The following is a 21,918-nucleotide window of genomic DNA, read 5'->3' as shown; positions in this document are numbered from 1 at the left end:
TTGTCGAGAGAGCACGGGTCCGGTTGTCAATGGCAACCACTAACCCTGGTCCTTAGTTACTATCACGAGGTTTAAACGTTTCCGTTCTAACATCAAATACAAAGATCGATAACATCGTCATTCCTCTGCACTGAGCTGAAGGCGGCGGGTGAAAGATAAAGGTTATCAACATAACAGCGGAACAGCGTCCATTACTTTCTCCACAGAAGCATAATGTGGCAAATAAACTTTTCTAATCCATATAATCACTTTGATTAGGATTATTTTTGATGGATGTTAGTATTGTTAACTGCACGGAACATGAAAGAAATCTAACTTCTCCAACAGTGTTTGATTTAAATAATATTCAAATGTTTTCAGCTGCTGAATGAACATTTAAGATTCCACAACTCTATTACATTCAATACATAAGCCTATATACAGTACAATCAGGTATATTCTTATTGTTATCATTATAGTTACAATTATCATTAATTGTAGTAGTAGTAGAAGTAGTAATAGTAATAATACTAGTATCAGTAGTATATAACATTATTATAATTATACAGTGGTCGGTAGCAAAAAAAAAAATGGCAACTCAACAACAATACTTTGTAAACACAATATAGCCAATTGTAGTAAGCCAAGTTGATTAATTCAACATATAATAGTAGATTACATTTTTTTGTATTAATATATTGTACAAAAACGTATGAGACCAAAAATGAACCGACTAGGACTGACAAAAAGTCTACCTGAATGCTGCATTCAGGTACAGTTGTAAAAACGACTGCCGTCATCCTAGTTACTTAACTGCATATCAACAGGTTTTATGTTGATTGAAAATTCAAAAAAATACACAAATAAACATGCTCTCAGAATGGCAGTTGTTGTTGATGTCTGTGACATATTGGACAGCTGTTCTCTGTGCTGAAGCAGAATTTGCAATTCATGAGTTATTCTAATCGTACTCCGGATTAAAAAACTTCTCACCCTGCCAACATCTTCCCTTCCCTCTTGCTTTCTTTCCTTTACTTTCTTTGTTTGGATTCTTTGCTCCATACTCCAGCAGCTGCTGTTCAAACACTCAGCCAACACTCCCACCTTGTGGTCGACAGATGTATTGATGACACAAGCCTCCATAGGATGACGCTTGGCTCTCACAGTTACCATATTACCATACACTTGTTCCATCGGTGATTCCAATGAGAATACAAATCCTAAACACCTTGGATTTGGTCAAACAAAAAATACATATAAAATGAAACATAATATTTATTAAATATACACAGACATAAACCCCAAAGACAAAAAAATAAAACAGATTAATATTAAAACATTCAGTAATAAACTGGAAATTCAAACTTCTTAGCCGTCGGTTACTGAACTGAACATAAAAACATCTCAAAGCGAGACATAACTCAACAAAAGCATGTGTGCTGAGGAAAAACCCAGCCTGGTCACCTTTAATGTGCTGGAAACTGATAATCTGATGATCTACGGGTTTTTCAGTCTTCTTCCCTTGTGAGGGCGTACAACAGGAATCAATAGCCAAAGTTTCTTTCATGTCTAATGTCAGGAAGGTGACATGCGAAGTGGGGAAGTGATCCGCAGACAAAATATCACATATGCACACTGACAAGTTCACACAGAAGATCAGAGTGAACAGGAGTCCTAACTTTGACTGGTTGTACGCCAGAAAAAAAGATGAGCACCAATTTCATAAAGTAAAATTGTAACTTGTTTTTTCTTTTTCCTCATTTTCACCTCACCCTGCTTATCTCTCATGTACACACACAATCAGAGTTTCACATGATTACATTTTAGCGGCGCACTTCAGAACCACAGCCCTCCACCGCTGACTTTTCAGAGGCGCCACTCGAGAAGCTGAGAGAAGCTGTTGTCTCTTCTTTTGGTAGTTCATACTTTGGTTGGGAAGTCCACCTGCATCTTCTCCAGGTTTTCCTGCAGCAGCTGGGCACAGCCGGATAAATCCATGTGGTGCAAGGCCGAGAAGACGTCACTCAGGCTCGCGGAGGAGCGCTGACTCCACAGCTTCAGCATCTGGTACTGCTTCTCCATGGAGCCCAAACCAGCCTCCAGCTCGACACGCTCCAGCTGCTGATCAGCCACCAAGAGGAGACGCAAGAACTCCTTCCACCTACGCAGGGGCACCTCCTTGATGATGGCATAGAGGACGATGGCCGGCCAGTGCACTGACTGCGCATCTTGCCTGGCAGCTGGAAGGAGAGAATCAAACACACTCACAAAAACTCAGCTGAGGGATAAGGTCAACTGAAAGAGTTTCTAGTGCTTCATCACAATCAGATCAAACGTGTTGTTGCTTAAAGGAATGTCATAAGTTTCCCCTTATTGTGAATTAACCACTTCCTGCACAATGTTATGTTCTTAGTTTTTCCAGATCCAGAAACTATACGGAGACATTTGAGAAGACCATGTCTCAGCCTACAGTGGCGAGCTGTTAAAGGAACTTACTGAGCCTTTTTCAAACATGAAACTATATATGAGGGACGTGTTCCTTGTTTTAGATTGTGGATTGACCTATTTTTGTTTTGGGCCCTGTGTGGGAGATTAATCACATTATGGGAGGTGAAGAAGAATACCAGTATGGTGCTGTGTAGATTTTTAGTGGAAATTTATTAGGGCAAGTAAAATAACACTCACTCACACAGGGGGGAAACCACTGCTGTACTGTTACCTATACTGGAAAGATGCAAGATTTTTAACTTATGTGGTGCATGGAAAATCTTCCTCCTGCCTAAAAAAGATATTAAACACCGATCTGCCAGACAAGCCAATACAGCAACATAATGATAAAGGACACGGTGAACAGGACCGTCACAGGTATTACGTTATGCCACACTCACCACGCTGCTAACAGCACTGCAGCCACAAGGGGTTTTCAGCACAACCACAAACAACCTGATGTCATTACTAAAGGGAACTCCAGTTGTACTAAAGTTCTTTCATAAAACTTGAGTGAAGGCAGTATTTCTTTCTCTTTAAATATATACACATGATTATGCTGGTCCTAGGACTGCACTCTTCTGTATAGAGACTTGAAATCTGCTGGAGCCACTCTCCCAGTTTGGGGGTTACAGCCCCTAATGCTCCTACTATCACAGGGATCACATTGCATTAAACCTGTTCTTTCAACCGAGACCCATGACTAGTCGTTTGTTTATTCAAAGTTTGTCAATATTGAACGTATCTCATGTCCAAATAGCACCAGATGTGGAACTGCTCTTCCCTGGGTCATCTCCAAAACACCATCAGTGATAAACAAGTAACCTTTCATACAATTATGACCTCGTACAACACTTTTAATCCATGTATAAATATAATTCATTTTGTGTTGAGAGCAGCTCTGGGACTTAAAGAGGAGAATCTAAATCTCTGTTGTGCAGAAGGGAGGACTTCATGGTCACATGTGTATTATTCTCTAAAACAGCCCCTAATGCTCCTACTATCACAGGGATCAACAAACTTTGTTTATTCAAAGTTTGTTAATATTGAACGTATCTCATGTCCAAATAGCACCAGATGTGACACTGCTCTTCCCAGGGTCATCTCAAAAACACCTGCCATGTGTGAAGCTGATAAGATCAACGCTTCATGAGAAGGCTCAGCTCTTCAGTTAACGGTGACATCCACTCAGTATCTGATTTGTCATTTCCTCCAATGTCAAATTGCTGACTGAGCTGTTTTGCAGTTTCCACCTCAACTGTCTGGAACACATGGGTGATCCGTGATAAACACTGCGGCGAATGAGCACAGATGTAAAGGCTGCAGCGTTGAGTGTGAAAGAACCACAGCATCGGATCACTGGTTTTCAATGAGATTCTCCGCACCTTCAGATTGAGATTCTCCAGATTGTCTGCAGACTTTCTACACCTGGCCCGCTAAAGTTTGCAGAAAGTTGAGAAAATGTGATTTGAGCACAGCAGGGGATCCCCCCCGCTGGATTCACAGCGAGCTAGTGTGGGGGCACCGCCTTCAGCTCTGTGCAAAGGGAATTAAGTTGATATCGATCTCTGAATGTGATGTTAGAACGGAAATGTTAAAACCCTTGTGATAGTTTTAAAAAGCGACGGACGCAAACATGAAAAAAAAAAAACACCAGCGAAGATATCAAGAGAGTTTATGATAAGAGTCTGAATTTGATGCTGTTGTGAACATAGATCCTCCCACTGGGTTGCGCATGTGTGAAAAGCAAACTGAGGGAGAAACCGAGTTGTCCTCAAGCAAAGCACTAAATCCTGTACAGCTGACTCAAAGAGTAAATAATGCTACTGTATTGTTGACGCTGGTCTTTCTAGTTGTCTAGAAGCTCTTGTCAGTTTCATTAAAGACAAAATTCCAGTTTCATAATCTGATTTAACACCTTATCAGGGGCATTTTAGAGCTTTTTTTCATACTATAACGAAGTCGAACAAAATAACTAAGTTCCAACTGTAAATGTGAAGTATGCTTTATTTATTATCTAAAGAAGGATTTCAAGTCTCTCAAGTAACTTTTCATACAATTATGACCTCGTACAACACTTTTAATCCATGTATAAATATAATTAATTTTGTGTTGAGAGCAACTCCGGGACTTAAAGAGGAGAAACAAAATCTCTGTTGTGCAGAAGGGAGGACTTCATGGTCACATGTGTATTATTCTCTAAAACAGATTTATCCATCATCTACTCTGCTTTTTTAAGTTGAGGATATTTTTTCTGATTTCAATTTGGAAAAATGCTGACTTCGCGTCTCAGTACCAAAACAGCTCTGGTGGTCGAGAGATGATTTCATATCAGAACTCCTCTCAGCTGCCTCTTATGCTCGCTTTCCCGCTCCATTTATAATATTTTGACTACATTAACATTGTCATAGTGGCAACACTGTCATGCAATTGATAATAAATAGTCTGCTTGGTTGACTATTCTGGCCATATGCCCTATCTCACTTAATCTATGTCTGTCCTATATCATAACCCAACGCAGGCTTCTACCGGGAAACATCATCAAACTAATGTGTCCAACTGAGGCAGGGATATTGTGGCTGAGATTCAAACCCTGAAACTGACCTCCTTGCTCAACAGTTGGCAGCAGAGGCCGGGTGTGGGCTGCAGGGTGTCGTGGCGGGGCTGGACAGTGACTGAGATCCATCATGGGGGATTCCTCCGAAATGTTAAATCTCTTGAGAAGACAAAAGGGAAAAAGAAGATCAGTGTGTTTGTTGCAGCTAATTCTTTCACTCGACACATGTTAAACAGTGTCGAGTGAAATCTTCCAACCTTTTTTCAAACACCTGACAGAGATCCAACTGAATGTGATCAACAGGAAACCTTTGCTCTCTTGAACTTTACTGACTGCCCACTGCAGTTCTGATGCTAGGCTAGATCTTTATCTCAAAAGAAGCGCATGAAACTAAATACAAACCAGTGTGGTCGAGCTGCTGCCTTGATAGCCGCCTTGCTCTGTGTAGGAAAAAAAAAAAGCAGATATAATCAGCAAGCTTCCTGCTTAAACACGTCAAGAAGGTACACAAATCTTGACATTTGATATGAAGTTAGCTGTATGTAGCTACTCATTTTAGTGTCTAAGGTGGAAGAAGTACTCTGTTCTGTTTTTGGACAAATACATACATAAAACTAACTTATTGCAAGACTTCAAATAATGATTGAAATTGATCTTATTTGTTCACGTTTGACAAAGGACTCTTTATTTGCACTGTAAAATCTTAGTTCTTAGCACTTATATTTCAAATTCGAGTTTGGTACTGTATCGTGGACGAGAAGGCGGTAACCAGGAAGTGCAAATAAAAATGCAGAATCTAAAAAATGTTTATTTGTCTTCAGAGGACCGTTTGTATTCATTGTTCTAGGTTTTCATTGTATTATAAATGTCCAGCAAAATCATGCTTTGCGTATCCAAATAAAAAAACTGTTTTGGCGTCGTCGGCATGTGGCTCCATACCTATGTTGGTTCTGCAGCAGAGGACTATGTCCGTTTTTTTGTTTTTTTTCCGGATGAGGTGCAGCAGCAGCAGCAGGAGCCCACAGAGGAGCACAGATATCCCCAATTCAACCAAGACTAACAGCCACATAGGCATAAGCCCCTGTTCTGTGGGACACAAAGAAAGACACACAACTCGTAACACGACACAATCGGCATCATGTTCAAGAATTCTAGCTCTGCAATGATGAGCATAATCATGAATCTACAAATAGTCACACAAAAGGAGGCTCAAATATACACCGGCAGTTGTAACGTCATTTTGTTCTCAACACACTATACAATGTACATCAGTAGAGATTTCCACCTTGAAGAACTCGTTCATCAGGATCTGATGGGTTGGATTAAGGCGTTCCCTTAATGTTTTTGAGCATTGAATTAAAATAAACCCACAACCATCGTGAAAGTGCCCCTTTTGTTTAAGAACAGTATATGTATTATACTAACTGGGAACTATCTTCGGATTCTCCGTTACCCTCCTAGTGGAGTTTCTTGGTGTAGTTGTAGGTGGAGATGAAACTGGAGTTTCTGCACATGCCCTGAAAAAAGGAGCGTCCATAAATTTAAAAGGAAACGTTGAAACTGTTTAAATGTCACATTGTTGTGAACACTGAAACACTTGGCGCTTGTTATAATGATGATTCTAGTTCATACGAGAAAATGCATTTCTAATGTTCTTTTTTTGTATGTAGAAATATATTGCAAAGGAGTTTCTTGTAGAAGCTAATACGAGGGTTCAGTCGTCTGGGTTTAGGTTACCGTCTTTTTGAATTCCTATCTCACCGTCTAGATTCTTTGACGTTGATTTATTAAATGCAACTTTGAAAAATAGTTATATTTGATTTATCGGACTTGGGCGACCGCAGCCCCACGTTGGCTTCAGGTAAACTTCTAAATACATTTCCTGCATGACTTTAAACCAACGGGTTCTTTAAATAGCCAGTATGAACTGAAGGAGTGACTAGGTCACATAAAAAACTGTCTCAGTGTTCATATGGACATCTTGAACCAGATCTTCACTGTGTTTTGATTATCTATCCAATCCACAGTGTTCAGCACAGTTCAGATGCTGCAGAGCCTTTATCAGAGATCTCCTCGCCTTCACGACAAAGTCAACATGTAGCCTGACCATCAATCATACCGCGACTGATATGACTTCTTTGTTTAGATCAAGACGAGATGATTTTTTCTATGTCCATAAACTTTGAGAAACAGATTCATCTTTCTGAAATTTGATCGGAGCAGAAACATGCTGAGCTGCAAAGTGTCAGTATTAAAACCGCCCTGAGAGATTAAAAAGACAGGATCAAATTATTTCTCTTTACTCGTCTTTAGTTAGATCTCCCACCTTTGACATGGCTGGCACTTCTTACGATCTGCATCAGGTCCTGAATTAGAACATGAGAGAGAATATGAGAAATCACAGCTTCCTTTGGCACAGAGTTTATGTCAAATTAAAATGACTCAGTATATAAATGAATATTGCAGCCGTGAATGCCCACTAACACTTTCACTCACTTTTTGACTGCCCTTACCTTTACAATATTGACAGTCACACTGAATGCAGTATCCTCCATTTGACTTAGTGCCTTCCAAGTAATATCCCTCTTTACATCCACACTCCACATTTCTGGTTGAGTTGCAGGGCCATATTATAACCTCATCCCCTGGGGAGAAAAAAAAACAACAAATCTAAACACATGTGTTTCTCAATCCACAGGGTTAACACACAGTCGTGAAAAGCTGCCTACAGAATTTCCTGCTGGAAAATATGCTTTCCATTCCATTTTCACACCGCTTCAAACATCACAAGATTTTACTGCAAATCTACTAATTATTTTTTTTTTTGAACAATGTTTCTTTATTCATTTCCAATAAGAACCTACAAAACACATTGACACGTACCACACAAGTTGCACAATTAAATGCTGGTGAAGTTCACTGCATACACATACATACAGAAAAATAAATAAAAAATAAATAAAGATAAACACGCACACAAACATATATACCTACGTAAAATAATAACAATAATAAATAAAATAAAATAAAAATGTAACACTTGATATCCCTACAGATAGATATAATCTACCGTTGCCTGAGAAAGTCCATTAAGGGTGCCCACACCTCTTCAAATTCCTGTGCTTTACCCCTGATTACATAGGTTAGCTTTTCTAATGTAACATACATTGCCATCTCTCTAATCCAAGATTGTGTAGACGATACTTCAGTCTCTCTCCAAGATAAAGCAACCATCCTCCTGGCCCGCAGGAGGCCAAAGTTGAACAGAGTGCAAATCTACTACCTAAATTGCATTTGGGGTTATTATAATTTTCCAAACCTCATGAGAATGACATCAAAAGTTACCTGCAACATGTGTCTCATCATATTTTCACTTAAATAACTAACGATAAAAACAAAAACAAACATAACCAATATGTGGGTGAAGTTATGAGAGTGCACAATATCGCACAAGCTACTCAGCATGTGTTTCTATCAGTCCACCCGAGTGAGATACTTACCTCGACAGGATCCACACCGTATGCACTTCTTAACAGTGTTTTCTCTCGCTGTGTACGTCCCTTTTACACATTCTTGACATTCATAATACCCAGTTCGATTGTCGCAGTCTTTTTTTTTAGAATACCCTGGTGGAGACCCGCGAAAAAGGGAATATGTGAACACGATCATTTTACTATAAATGTACAACACAAAATCAATGCATATACATCAGGTCAGGTCATAGCTTACCAGCTGGGCACTTTGAATAACAAAGATTACTGTCATCAGAACTCTGTCCACCGGAGAGGATGACAAGTATCAGAAGAAAATCCTGAAAGACACAATAAAAGAGGTTTGAGGATCTAAGGGACGATTGTGGAAATGTCACTTTGACGATATTAAAGGACTGAAATTTATCTAAATTTTGCTTTTTTCAAAATGTCCATACACCTTGGATATCTAGCAGGGTTTCTGTTTTTTAAAGAAGGATATTTCTATTGAGTTCCCAGGTTATACTTATCACCCGCCTTAATCCACACCATATATGAACACTAGTACCCCAGTTAGAGAAGAGAGGGCAAAAGGCAACTTCCCATTGGCAGTGAGCGACTGCACTGTGGACATTAATTGGCATCTAATTATCTAATAATAATAATAATACATCTACATCAGTAAAATCATCTTTCCTCTTACCTTTTAAATTCTATTTTCTCTATTTTCATTACCAGTCACAACAACAGTGAGATTGCACATACAGCTTAAATCTGTCAAATAGTCCTCAACTCAGGTGGTTGTAGATTTACCCGCGCAGTCACATGCTTACTGACCTCCACTGCCCTCCTATAGTAATAATGGAACATAAGTCACTGCATCACATATTCTTAGCATCAGCAGTAATGTGACAGCCGTTCCTCTAATGAACACTGACGATGATCCAAAATCGACTTAGAGACAGGCAAGGAAAGAACTTCCAGCAGATCCAAATTAAACAACTGAACTGGATAAACTTACCAAGACAAGGTCCATCTCCAAAGAGTGTAAACTGCAAGGAGGTCAAACAGACAACATTAGACGAGAGTGAGTACGGTGATCACAACAGTGGAGAAAGATGCGACCAAATCGAACGAAAGACGGAGGCATTCTTACGTTAGAGATTTCTGTGAATTCCTGCGAAGCTGAGTCAACTGCAGTGTATTTTGTGTGTCACAACCTGTTGTAGTCAGTTCTTTGGAGACTTCAGAGAAACAGTGCTTGTAACAGGAAACACACTCACACACACTCACACACACACAATTAAATTACTGTAGAGCATCATTCTCCCTGTCTATGCGTTCTCTTCCTCTGAAGCATGTGACGGTTGTTTTTTCCCGTTTACAGAATATACTGTTTTGAATTTATTGATAATACTGAATTTATTATTATTTATTATTCATTTATTGTTGTAATTAACTTTGTATGCTGTGCCTTTTGTTAAATAGAGGTAAACCTGCAAAAGATAGCAGAACTTCCAATGGTTTAGATAGGACTTTTGGTTCGTCACTTTTAGCTGCTTGTTTTCCTTCTGTGCTTTCACCTCCATATTTAAAAATTTCTCATACTGAGCATTACATTGAGGATGAGATAGTAAAGTATCAATTTCAAATTACAACATTACTTGGAGCACTCTCAGCAACCTGACCATGGTTTTCTTGGTGACAGTTTGTTTTTACATTTAGTTCATTGAACAGTCACGGTTTTGTTCTCTATTATAGTATTTCTTTTTTAAGGACTTTCTAAAGAGACAATCAGGCACTTACAACTCATCTAAGACAAAGGAGGAGTTTGAACCAAAAGTAAAAGAACAGCCCAGATCACCACTGTTCTTAAATCCTTACACTGTCAGCCACAGGATTGAATTTTAAAGAACTGTAAAGCTTATTTTGGAATCTGTGAGTGGAGCTGCTTCTAATACATAACAGACATGAAAGTGCAATATAACCCTGTGAGACCACTGAGGAGAGGTCTGCCAGTGAAACCTTTAGGGCAACATTCAAACAGGAAGAAGCATCCTTTAGCACACTGAACCAGTTCAGTGTGAACCTTTAAAGGTTCACTGTGTAGTATTGAGTGACATCTAGTGGTGAAGTTGCATGTTGCACCTCATCCTCCCCTCTCAGACGTGACAAACCCTTCAGTTATCATAAACACTCAAAAAGTGTTTAGTTTGTCCAGTCTGGGCTATTGTAAAAAACATTGCCGCTCCAGATGTAAATATTTAGTATTTAAATATAAAGGGCTCATTCTAGGTTAAAGAAAAAATATTTCTGCCGATAGATGCCCTTCACCTAAATCTAACCCACTGGACCTTTAAACACTCTCATTGGAATGTAATGATGCAATTATCATGTACATATTTCCTAAAACAAATACAAAAAACTATATTTCTCCATGCATACTTTAACGATATATCCCTTTAGAGCAAAAAAATGCAAAATCAAAAAAGAAATCACATTTTATATTATAAATTTATTCCCTTTCATCCTTTTACCAATTCCTTCTACTCTTTTTATTGTGCATGATTTTTTTTTTTTATTTCACGTAGTTCTGAATGTCCCTGTACATCACCTCGAATCCCCCGGTTATGAAAGGAGCTTTATAAATGAAGCTGCCATGCCCCATTCACTACAGAGACGTTACGAGGGCAGCAGTGGGCTTCATGTCTTTGTAAATGCTGGTATTTTGGAGTATTGTGGTGTGTGCTATTTCAGGCTCCGGAGTCGGATGTGCAGACATCCACCCAACACGCGGCGGAGAGAAGCCCTGCTACATTCACCAGGAACGCACGGGGCTCCGTTACACGTGAACAAACTAGGTCAATCGTGCAAAAAAAGAGAAAAAACCCAAAGCGACATTAGCTGAATATTTCCGCGTGTGTGTGTGTGTGTGCATGTGTGTGTGTGCATGTGTGCATCGAGCCTGGAAACACAGCAGCACCCAGAAGTGAACAAAGCGACCCGGAAGCGGTGGTGGGACTGGAGGCAGGCAGAGACAGAACATCAAGCTTTTATATTAAAGCTGCGCTCGCAACACAATATCTCTGCAGCCGGGACACAAGGTATTTGTGCATGCTCCTCTCGCCTCTTCGCCGCCGTGCATTTCTCACATTAGCCCCCCGAACGCTCGCCGGATGCGTGCGATCGTGCACAAAAAAACGCAGCCGCTGTCCTTTGATTCGCTCAAAAGTTGCAGGATGTGAAAAAAAAAAAAGCAGAGCCTTAAAAAAGTGCGATATGAAGACGATGGCACAGCGTCCGTGCGCCGAGGCGCGGCGGTGTGCGCCGTCTTCACCTCCACGCAGCGACACGCTTGTGTGTTTTTTGGGGGAAAATCGATGTGTCTGCATCTGGTCCGTGTCCGAGCCGCTGTCTGTGCAGGGCACGGTTGTTGTAGGAAGTGTCAGGGTGTTTTTTTTTTTCAGGAGCCGGGGAGGCCGGGCTATTCAAACCTGCATATCGCCGTAAACAATCCTTCGTGGCTTCGACGCGATAAACACACCTTTTGTGTCCGCCTCGGCCGCCTCTCCTCCCCGCCAGCCTCCCCTCGCCGACGCTCGCTCCTTCGGAAATATTTTGTGAGGGGGGTCTGCAGAATATGGCGTCCCGCCTTATAAAAATAAGGCTGCCATTTTTGTTTCCCCTTTTGTCTGGAAATGTTTTTAAGCAAACTGTCTGAGAATGTCTGAGACGCACCGGTGGGGGGGGCTCCGGCCGCGCGGTCCTCCATCAGTCCGCGTCCAGAGGTGCAGCCCAGACACAGACCAGTCCGACCAGTCCACGGTGGAAACTTTCTGCTGTTTCTGCCCCTTTCCAGCGACTTGCACTTATTCCCTCAAATTCAGCCCCAGACAAAAGGATCACACACACTGAGGAGATGCAGCTCCGCCACACTTCTCTCTATTTTGAACACAGGGGAAATATTTCTCGGTGACATTCATTTTTTTTGTTACATTAGTTTGACCTGTGTTCATTTAAAAGGTGACAGTTTACACCGAGGGCCCCATTTACATACTGGGTTATTATTCTTACACTGTCTAAAATGAGCTGTGCTCTTATCTAATGAAAAACCGTTGTTAGATTTTGAATTATTTGATTGACATTTAATAATTTAATCTGTGTTCATTTAAAGGTGACAGCTCCTAATTGACTGATTGGATTATTATTCTTGCACTATTGAAAATGAGCTATGTAATTTATATCTAATGACAAACTTATTAGTTTTTAATTAAACGTTTCGACATGTATTAGTTTGATCTGGTGAAAGTTTTTACTTTGAAACACCGTATTATTCTTGCACTGTTAAAATGAGCAGTGAGATTTTATCTTTTGACAAACTATTATTAGTTTCTACTTTATTCATTTTCTATGTCTTGAATGCATTCTGCTGTAAAATAAATCTTTTACTTCATGGTCATCTTACTGTATTTTTGCTCATCTGCTGTGTGAAACTCAAACCACAGTTTTTGAAATCTTCTAATACCTGCTTCAGAGTGATAACATTGTCTTAAATATGAGTTTGTCCTAATTTAAATGTATTTTTATGTCAAAACTATTTGATTTATTTAAGGTTTTAAAAGCCAAAGCTACAAATTATCTACTGATATGTGACTTCACACATGCACACACTTGCTGTTGATAAAGTATTTTTTGTCGATGAAGCCAACCTTTGTACTGACGCGTCATAAAAATAACCTTGGTATTTGTCCAAAAGGAAATTGAAAAGGGACAAATGTGTAATTATGCGAGTCCTTTGGAAATCATTAGTAACTTTTATGGAGCTGCCAGTTTCATCTTGTGAAACACAACATTTATCAATGTGCAGCGATCTGATACGTGCAGAAACGAAGAGTTCCTGAGCAAAGACTGGTCCCAGTAGGAAAGTTAAATTGTTCATGGTTTGAAGATGTAGATTGTATTTCACACTGGAGCTGAAGAGAAATGCTTTGTTTTTCTAGTAAACATGAACCCTTGTTTGTTCATTTTTACAGCTGCACTCTGTCACATTAACACACATTACTCTGTCTCTATGCAAACACTTCGCAATATTAAAAAACAAGCATTTGGCATCATAATCTCATCTCTGACCCAGACCCACATATTTATTCCGACACAACACCTCCTTAAATATAACTTTTGAATGTGACTAAAGTAAATGTTTCTATGTTGCAGGATGGCAGAGCCACGATTTAACAACCCGTATTTCTGGCCGCCCCCGCCCTCCATGCCAGGCCAGGTGAGTCCACATGTAACATGTAGTTAATTGGGACCTTTCTGCCTTTCATTGCCAAGTGTTTCCATGTGTGAATGTCTCTTCGGCCAATCGGCTCCAGTGCGTCACAGAGACTGACTCTGAGACAGAGAATCAGCCACAGTTCCTTCTCGCAGAGGAAAAAGGAAAAACAAAACGACGTGGCTTGTAATGTGTGCTGCTCGGCGTGTTTCTCTCCTGGGATGTGGGGGGGGGTTCTCCCTTTTTGGGGGGCATGAATGACATTCACACACGGTGGCTGTTGTCTGTTGAGCATGACGTTGACCCTTTCAGCTGGATAACCTGGTGCTCATTAACAAGATTAAGGAGCAGCTGATGGCCGAGAAGATCCGACCCTTGCACCTGCCGCCTACCTCCAGCCCGTCCCAGCAGACCCTGCTGTTGCCCACCTCGACCCAGGACGGGGGCAACCAGCACGGTATGTCATTGCAAAAGCAGCAGCAGTTGTCGGGCCACCACCCGCAGGGACAGGGCTCTGGACAGCCGGACATCGCTCTGCATGCTCGCCCCGCCTCCAGCTCGGGACAGGGTAGGCCTGGATTCTGAACCCCAGTACATTTTTTTTAAATGTAGACCCAAATGTGTCACTGGCATGCAGTGTGAAAAGCTGTCAAGCATCAAAAGTTAAAATCGTGTGCAGATTTTTAGTCTTGTGGTTTCTTTCTTCTATTCGTTGAGCAGAAAACATCTGTTTTTAAATGAGGAAACTGCTAATTTGAGTCTGTCTTTTATCTAGAGAGGTGACTGCATGGCTGTTCTTATCAACACAACATTTAACAGCACAGCACTGGGTGGTTCGGCATACTTTATTCAGTGAAACAGAGGAGTTTTGTGAAACAACAAATGTATATGTGAGGTGATTAGGTTGAAAATCGAAAACACAGCTGCCATATTGGCTCAGGTAGCAGAAAAATGTGAAATGGGCCCTGAGTTGTTTGAGGGTCTCCGTGGATCACATGGTGCAGTACGAGGTCTGTCTACTTCAAAAAACACAAATAACGGATCACCCATTAAAATGCTATCACCTGACACCTTCCAGATGGATTAATGGACGACAAGTCAGCGGTGAAGGCTAAAGGATTGTGGGAAGACTGGCACCTGAGACAGCTTGGCGAGCAAACTGGCCGCATGAACCATCGCTCAGGTCAGTCGCCCTCTGCGCCCTGTTGACACAAACTGATTCAGACTGTGATACACTCACACACACAAAGTGAATTTCAAACATTAAACATCAAGATCTTTAGTCAAATTTGTCCCAAGGCTTCAAGCAGAGACGTATAGTATAATAAGAATAATACTGACAGAAAGAGTTTTTGATTTTCAGGCTTGTACGAGGAGTATGGGCCATTTAAAGGGATAAACAACATCTAAGATTCAGTGAATGTTATTTTGATCACAAATACTGAAAATGTTAATCAGCACCACATTATCCTAAATATCAGTAAAGAGTCACATGACTTTTTGGAGGTTTGTCACATCTGCAACATTTTTCTTCTTTATTATCCTAATTTTGTGAGTTTTTGCCATTACATTACAATCATATTCAGAATCCATGTGTTGTGACAGTAGAATAAACGTGTTTCCCACCTCCACAGCGCTGGCTCCCTCATCCCGACCGGACAGCCACATCATGTCCGAGGCCCTGACCCCCACGACCCCGACCTCCAGCAGCCAGAACCGCCTCGGTGGCGCCCCCTCTCTGAACATCATCTCTGGGCTGGCCAGTGGTCCGGGCATGGACCACATGAAGGTCGGCGGCCTGGCAGGACTGTTGGGCCCCCCACCCAAGGCCCCCCGGGGACGGAAGAAGATCAAAGCTGAAAACCAATCGGGTCCTCTGCTGGTGGTGCCCTACCCCATCCTAGCTGACCAAGGCTGTGTCACAATTGCACCCAAAGAGGGCAAAATCTACAGGTGGGACACGGAACACATTGTTTCAGAAGTGACTGCATCACAGAGGGAAAGACGTTTACTCTCATTGCAAAGTCAAACGATTGATTTAACCGAGGTCTGCGGAGGATCAATACCTATTTGGCGGAGACAATTTAGCTGTTAAGTAGATTTAATATAATTTAGTTGCGCTCGTCATAAGTGAGACCTCATTCATTTTTCAGGAGGTTTCAGATCATTATCTAAATCATCAAACCTCCAGCTGCCAAACTTAATCAATTCTCAGTTTTTACCTTCCAGAGTAAAACCTAATGGCAAAAACTGAGCTTGTAAGAATTTTACTTATTTTGTGAGGTTGACAGAGGTTACATAGACCAGGTAATAACATCTGACCTGAGTGATCCGATCACAAGTGGTCAGCACTAAAAACGCAGTTCTGAACAACTGCATCATGAATGGAGTCTGAGATCTGTTAACTCAAATCACATTTGGGGGTTGGTCTGTGATGCATGTGGCCACATTGTTTTTCGCTGTGTGACCGCAAAAGTCCTGAGCCACATATGAAGGACCTCTTCCCCCTCCAAAGTTTCAAAATGAATCGCACGTATGTTAATGCTTCTCAGGGTCCATACATTGAATTGTTTGTGGCCACCGCACAACATCGACACACAGACCCAAACATTATGACTCAAAGTAGACTGACAAATGACGTCTGTGATCGTTTGCATGTAGAGCAGGGGAAGTGAGAATCAGGGGATTCTTTCAGGAAGCATTTAAATGTCAGGGGTGATCGGACTGACTTGGAGCTGACCACTTGTGATCGGATCTCATAGGATGGATGTTAACACCAGGATCAGAGCTACAGAAGATACCTTTAGACCGAACTAGATCCTAAACAGTTCCCTACTTCATTAGAATGAAACTCCACTTTGAGTTTGGTCAGGACTTCTACCAGTTCTACCAGAGTGAATAATAGAATTGATTATGACTAAAGTTTGATCATATTTTTTCATGATTTGTCTCAAAATAAGAACTGTTTGTTGAATGGAGATAGCAATGCTTAATACTTTAATGATTTTACATAGAGTGGTTGTTTTAAGGTTTTAATTCGGACAATGACATCATCACTTTAATCAAAAAGAAATAACGTCCTCACCCGAATTGACTGAAGCAGCCTGGTCTGATCCCGTTTCTGCATTTTTCCCCCTTCTTCTGTCTCCCAAAGATGCAAAGTGTGCCCACTCACCTTCCTGTCCAAGTCCGAGATGCAGATTCACTCCAAGTCTCACACGGAGGCCAAACCACACAAGTGTCCCCACTGCACCAAGACGTTCGCCAACGCCTCCTACCTGTCGCAGCACCTGCGCATCCACCTGGGGATCAAACCCTACCACTGCTCCTACTGCGAGAACTCCTTCCGTCAGCTGTCCCACCTGCAGCAGCACACCAGGTCTGTCCAGCTGTGAACACTGGGGGGTGGGGGGGAGAGATTCAAGACTTAAACAGATGTGTACAGCATTTTGAAAAGTCATGTGGATGTGTCTTCACTGATATGAACGCCGCCATCTTGTGCATTTGGAATCTGAACCTGGTATCAAGGTCCAACGGATGGATACACACGCTCGACCGATCATGATTCATTCTCAGCTGTCAATCATGAATGATGTTTCAATCAGTTTTATAGCAGAACATAACCACAGTGTGACAAGAACTCCCTAAAATGACAGACACCATTGATGAGAAACTTTTATTTGAGGTGTTAGTTTGGTCCATGTCCCATACAACAACACAGAGAAGGCAGGGTTCTTGACCTATACTGCATGCGGCCACTGGGGGGCGATCCAGACATGGAGCCATGCCGTCCATCTTTATAGACAGTCTGTGGTTTGGACTCAAATATGCACCAATACGTTTCTGGATGTGAACTCTAATGGGAAATTGCTTCGGCCTTGTTTTGATGCACTTCTGTGGTTCAACTGTTGATATCGCTGTCATCTAAGTCTGTAAAATGCTAAACTGGTGTTGATCTGACTCTGTTCCATCTGCGTCTCCTGCTGCAGAATCCACACCGGCGACCGGCCTTATAAATGTGCTCACCCCGGATGTGAAAAGGCTTTTACCCAGCTGTCTAACCTCCAGGTCCGTACATCATCCCACATCTTCCTCTTGCTATTACCCAACTACCCAGTTAAAACTTTGCAGTAAACTAAAACTAAATGAGGTCAAATTTAAATTCCTGCTCTCACACCTTTTCGCCTGTGTTTTCTTTTTCTCCCCCCCCCCCCCCCCCCCCCGACAGTCTCACCAGAGGCAGCACAATAAAGACAAGCCGTACAAATGTCCCAACTGCTACCGTGCCTACTCCGACTCCGCTTCATTGCAGATCCACTTGTCAGCGCACGCCATCAAAAACGCTAAGGCCTACTGCTGTAGCATGTGTGGCCGGGCATACACCTCAGTGAGTAAACCCCCGACTGATCGCTTATCTCCATGGCCTTTCCATGACACTCTGGTCTGAAAGTCATTTCCTGTTTGTAATTCTTAAACACGCAACATGTTCTCATTTTTGTACAAAGTGAGAACATGTTGCCACTCTCATTTTGGCATTTAATAAATACCAGGGGTGGTAAGGATTCGGGTTTAATCTCCTTTTACCCATTTTCCTTTGGAAAATGGTTTGACCAAATTAAACTTTTCAAAACCATAATAAATATAATTCAAGACCTACGTCAAGCATGACAGTTAATTTAAGAAATCCAGAATTACTTGCACTCACCGTATTTCAAGATAAAGTGAAGTAGCCGTCTACAAGCAGAGACAGCCGCCATCGTCTTTACCGTAATGAGGAATGAGATCAATCTGGTGTTGTTTGGAGTTTTATCACAGCGAGCTAATATCTGTGTGTGTGAGAAACCCCGTCCTAAAGCCCATCAGGCTATAAATCTGAATCAAAATAACGGTTTTTAAAATCTCAAACCTCCGACTCGACACATGGTGGTGTTTCTAATGTGCTGCGTTTTGTTTCTGTCACATTTTACACAGCAGATAAAACGTGTTTGAGCTGATGGTCGAGGAAAGAAAAAGGGTCAAACGTCAAAATGTGATTCATGTCGCCTTGTGACCGTTTCCTGTGTTTCCACGTCTTTGCAGGAGACCTACCTAATGAAGCACATGTCCAAACACACGGTGGTGGAGCACCTAGTGAGCCACCAGTCGCCCCAGAGGACCGAGTCCCCGAACATCCCCATACGGATCTCCCTCATCTGAGCCTCCCCCCCCGGCAGCCCGGCAGCAGGTCGGATTCGGAGTCTATGATCGGCTGGAGCTTGTGAGGCCCTGCACCCACGGCCATCTACATAAGGCTTACATTGGCATTATGACAGCTGACATACATTCAGTACATTCAGACCTATACCCTTTTTTTTTTCTTCGTTACAACAATGTTAATGTTGTAATCAGTCCTGCTAAGATCATTGAAATCAGCTTTTTCCCCTCGTCAATCTACACTAAGTGCCCCATTCTGACAAAGCAAAAGAGGAAACACTTGTATTTGAACTTACCTAAAGTGAACGGATGTGTCGCCTTCCAAGTCATGGACGTATAGCACAGTGTGGTAACTATCTTTATCAAGGCCCAGCTGTCCCCTCATGAAACCACAATTAAATTCACTTAATCAGGATTTTGCACCAAATTGCACGACCATATAAATATCAGTCTCCAAACTGTGCTTGATTTTTTTTTCCTTCAAGATCCAGAAGGAATCCGGTATCTGCCCCAATTCTGTTTGTGGATTTGCACTCACTCGTAAATATCAGTCCAAAAAAAAATGCCTTATTTCAGATAATAAATTCCTAGATCTGCCCCTTCGTGCAAATCCTGGGCTAAAATTTAATGAGTTGTTAGTGGACCATGTCCCGTCCCTCCACCAAGTTTGGTGGAAATCTGTTGTACTTTTTATGTTCTGCTCTTAAAACAAACCAACACACAGACAGGGCTGAGAACACAACCCTGTTAGTGGAGTTTACCACCAATTGTGTAGAAATATCTGAAAAATCCGAACGAGGACCCTGTCTTTGCTGTGATGATGGGCTGCTCAGTGCAGATTGATGAGGAGATTAATGAAGACTTTAAAACTACATTAGCTCGAGGCTGTAACTTAAACTGTGAAAACAGTGAAGAGGTCTGAAAAGGCCCTGAACGCGCTGTGAGCGCTCAGCGAGCGGACCGCCTCAATTCGTCCCGACACAGGCCGCCTGTCCTAAATGAGCACAGCGTTATTTTGTGAATGTAACAATACAGCTAGATGTTGTCCTGAGGATCGAGTGGCAAAGAATGTCTTGCGTCAGATCTAATAAGCACTTTCGTAAGCGTCATGTAAACTGCCGGATGCATTGGCCATCAGAAATGTTTTAGTTTGTTTTGTTTTTTTTCCTCTTCCATCAAATGGGTTTCTAAAACGTGCCAGATGATATTTGCCCTTATAAAGAATTGAGAAAGTAGAAAAAAGTAAATGTTTGCTGGGTGTATTCTGGAGACATCCAAAGATAATCTTAAAGCACTTTTAGGCCTCGTGGTTTTGGCTCAAATTGTTTCAATCTTGTTGGATGGAAAATGCCAAAGGGCATTACTTGTGGCAGCTAAGAGTACCGACTGTGTATAGATAACAGTGTTTCTGTTACTTTCTTTGCTTTTACTCGCATTTTCGGTGCAAGTACACATTTACAGGGTCGTCTAAATTTGAAGAAAGGCAATCGGTAGATGACAATTTCAACGTTTCATGATTGTATTAACAAGGTGTACTGTTGATTTGGGGAGGGAAAACTAAAAAAAATAGAGCAACACGGAAGGGAAGAAAGATGAATGTTTTTGTTTTTTTTATATCTCCAATATCTTTCACTCCACATTTGACATATTTCACTTTTACGGCACTTTTTATGATCATAACACAGGATCAATCAAACACTGCTTTTACATTACGTTCTCCCTCACGTCCTCAGAACTCGTGCCATTCACAATTATCCTTGTTTCCAAGAGAAAGCAGTTCTCTTCATCGTGTTTGTCGGCGTTCTCTGTTCAGTTAAGCTTTTACTTACTTAGTATTAGAAGTATTTTGTCGCAGAGGTTGAAAACATTGCACATGCATCGATGCCAGCTCTACTTTTGAATACACATCAAATTTTAAATCGAGTGGCCAATTTTTAAATGTCGCCGCTGGACCAAAATGTGAAGTTAATGAACTCTGACCCTCCCCGGTAGGATCTTTTCTTTAAGCCTTTAATAAGCTTTACCTATTTTTAAATAAACTGCAGTATAAGTCATATTCCATAGGCCTATATTTTGAGTTTATGTGGAGTGGATGCTTCTCCTTTTGATTAGTTTTGTTCTCCTTAGTATTCTTTTTATTGTACACAGTATTGTTTGTTGTATTTTTACTGTAACTTTAAACTCCGGATGGTACTAATAGGGTACCCTGTGTTCTTCAGGGCACTTCAGAAAAAAATAAGGTGCTACAGCTAGATGTTATGTTTGAGATGGAACTGAGAAAAATGTAAAATACATATACAGTATATAGTATGTTTTCAAAAGAATTAAAAAAAAACAACCTATTACTCAAGCCACTGGCCTGAAAAACAAGACATTTTACGCCAACAACAGACCCTGCCTCTTCAACTTTACTCTCTTCTGAGATAGTGGGAAAATGTACATGTTGCTGTACTGTAAAACATGTTACTCATTTATAGAACCTATTTTTAAGTTTTCATCAACACGCTCTGTTTGGGTTTTTGTAAAAGCTTATGTATGGACTTACTGTAATTATTTTAGTCTACCCGTATGTTATTAATACTCATGTTTTATATCAGTTATTTCCATGTAAGCCTTAACTGTTCTATCATCCCATTTCCATGACTATGTATTGTGTTCTGCAGTATTCAATCGTGTAAACATTTTTTTTTATTTCCTTTCCTTCCGCATGGAGTTCCTGAGCTGTAAACTGTATGATAACTGTTTAACCCATGTTCTCGATGAAAAGATATTGCGTAGATTTATTACACTTTTTCCTGTCTTGCATTGTGGTTTCATATACAGTTTCTAGAACGACTAAATATGCACAGACAAGACTGAGAAGTTAAACTAAGGTTATCAATGTTTAAAAAAGGAAAAAAAAGCTTTGTATCTTTACCTTGTTTAATAAACAGACTGTTACAAATTCGTCAGTGATA

The 21,918-nt window shown here is 41.1% G+C and overlaps 2 protein-coding genes across 2 annotated transcripts; one reads left to right on the top strand and one right to left on the bottom strand.

Annotated features, from left to right (window-relative positions):
- Window positions 1–1,236: 1,236 nt before the first annotated feature.
- Window positions 1,237–11,502, bottom strand: si:ch211-112c15.8 (tumor necrosis factor receptor superfamily member 1A). Its single transcript, XM_062391810.1, has 11 exons — window positions 9,650–11,502; window positions 9,515–9,545; window positions 8,753–8,834; window positions 8,524–8,649; window positions 7,537–7,668; window positions 7,350–7,389; window positions 6,449–6,540; window positions 5,963–6,109; window positions 5,426–5,463; window positions 5,071–5,182; window positions 1,237–2,219 (listed from the first exon to the last, which is right to left on the bottom strand). The coding sequence occupies exons 2-11, from the start codon at window positions 9,527–9,529 to the stop codon at window positions 1,900–1,902; spliced, it is 1,104 nt and encodes a 367-aa protein (XP_062247794.1). The 5' UTR covers window positions 9,530–9,545; window positions 9,650–11,502; the 3' UTR covers window positions 1,237–1,899.
- znf362b (zinc finger protein 362b) lies at window positions 11,484–21,908 on the top strand. The gene is made up of 9 exons (XM_062391809.1): window positions 11,484–11,597; window positions 13,708–13,771; window positions 14,081–14,336; window positions 14,847–14,951; window positions 15,403–15,721; window positions 16,923–17,147; window positions 17,758–17,836; window positions 17,997–18,155; window positions 18,848–21,908. Exons 2-9 carry the CDS (start codon window positions 13,709–13,711, stop codon window positions 18,962–18,964), a joined length of 1,323 nt encoding a protein of 440 aa, XP_062247793.1. The 5' UTR covers window positions 11,484–11,597; window position 13,708; the 3' UTR covers window positions 18,965–21,908.
- Window positions 21,909–21,918: the final 10 nt, after the last annotated feature.

The sequence above is a fragment of the Platichthys flesus genome, chromosome 7, assembly GCF_949316205.1.
Source record: "Platichthys flesus chromosome 7, fPlaFle2.1, whole genome shotgun sequence".
Lineage (NCBI taxonomy): Eukaryota > Metazoa > Chordata > Actinopteri > Pleuronectiformes > Pleuronectidae > Platichthys > Platichthys flesus.
This window is presented reverse-complemented; position numbering and strand designations above follow the sequence as displayed.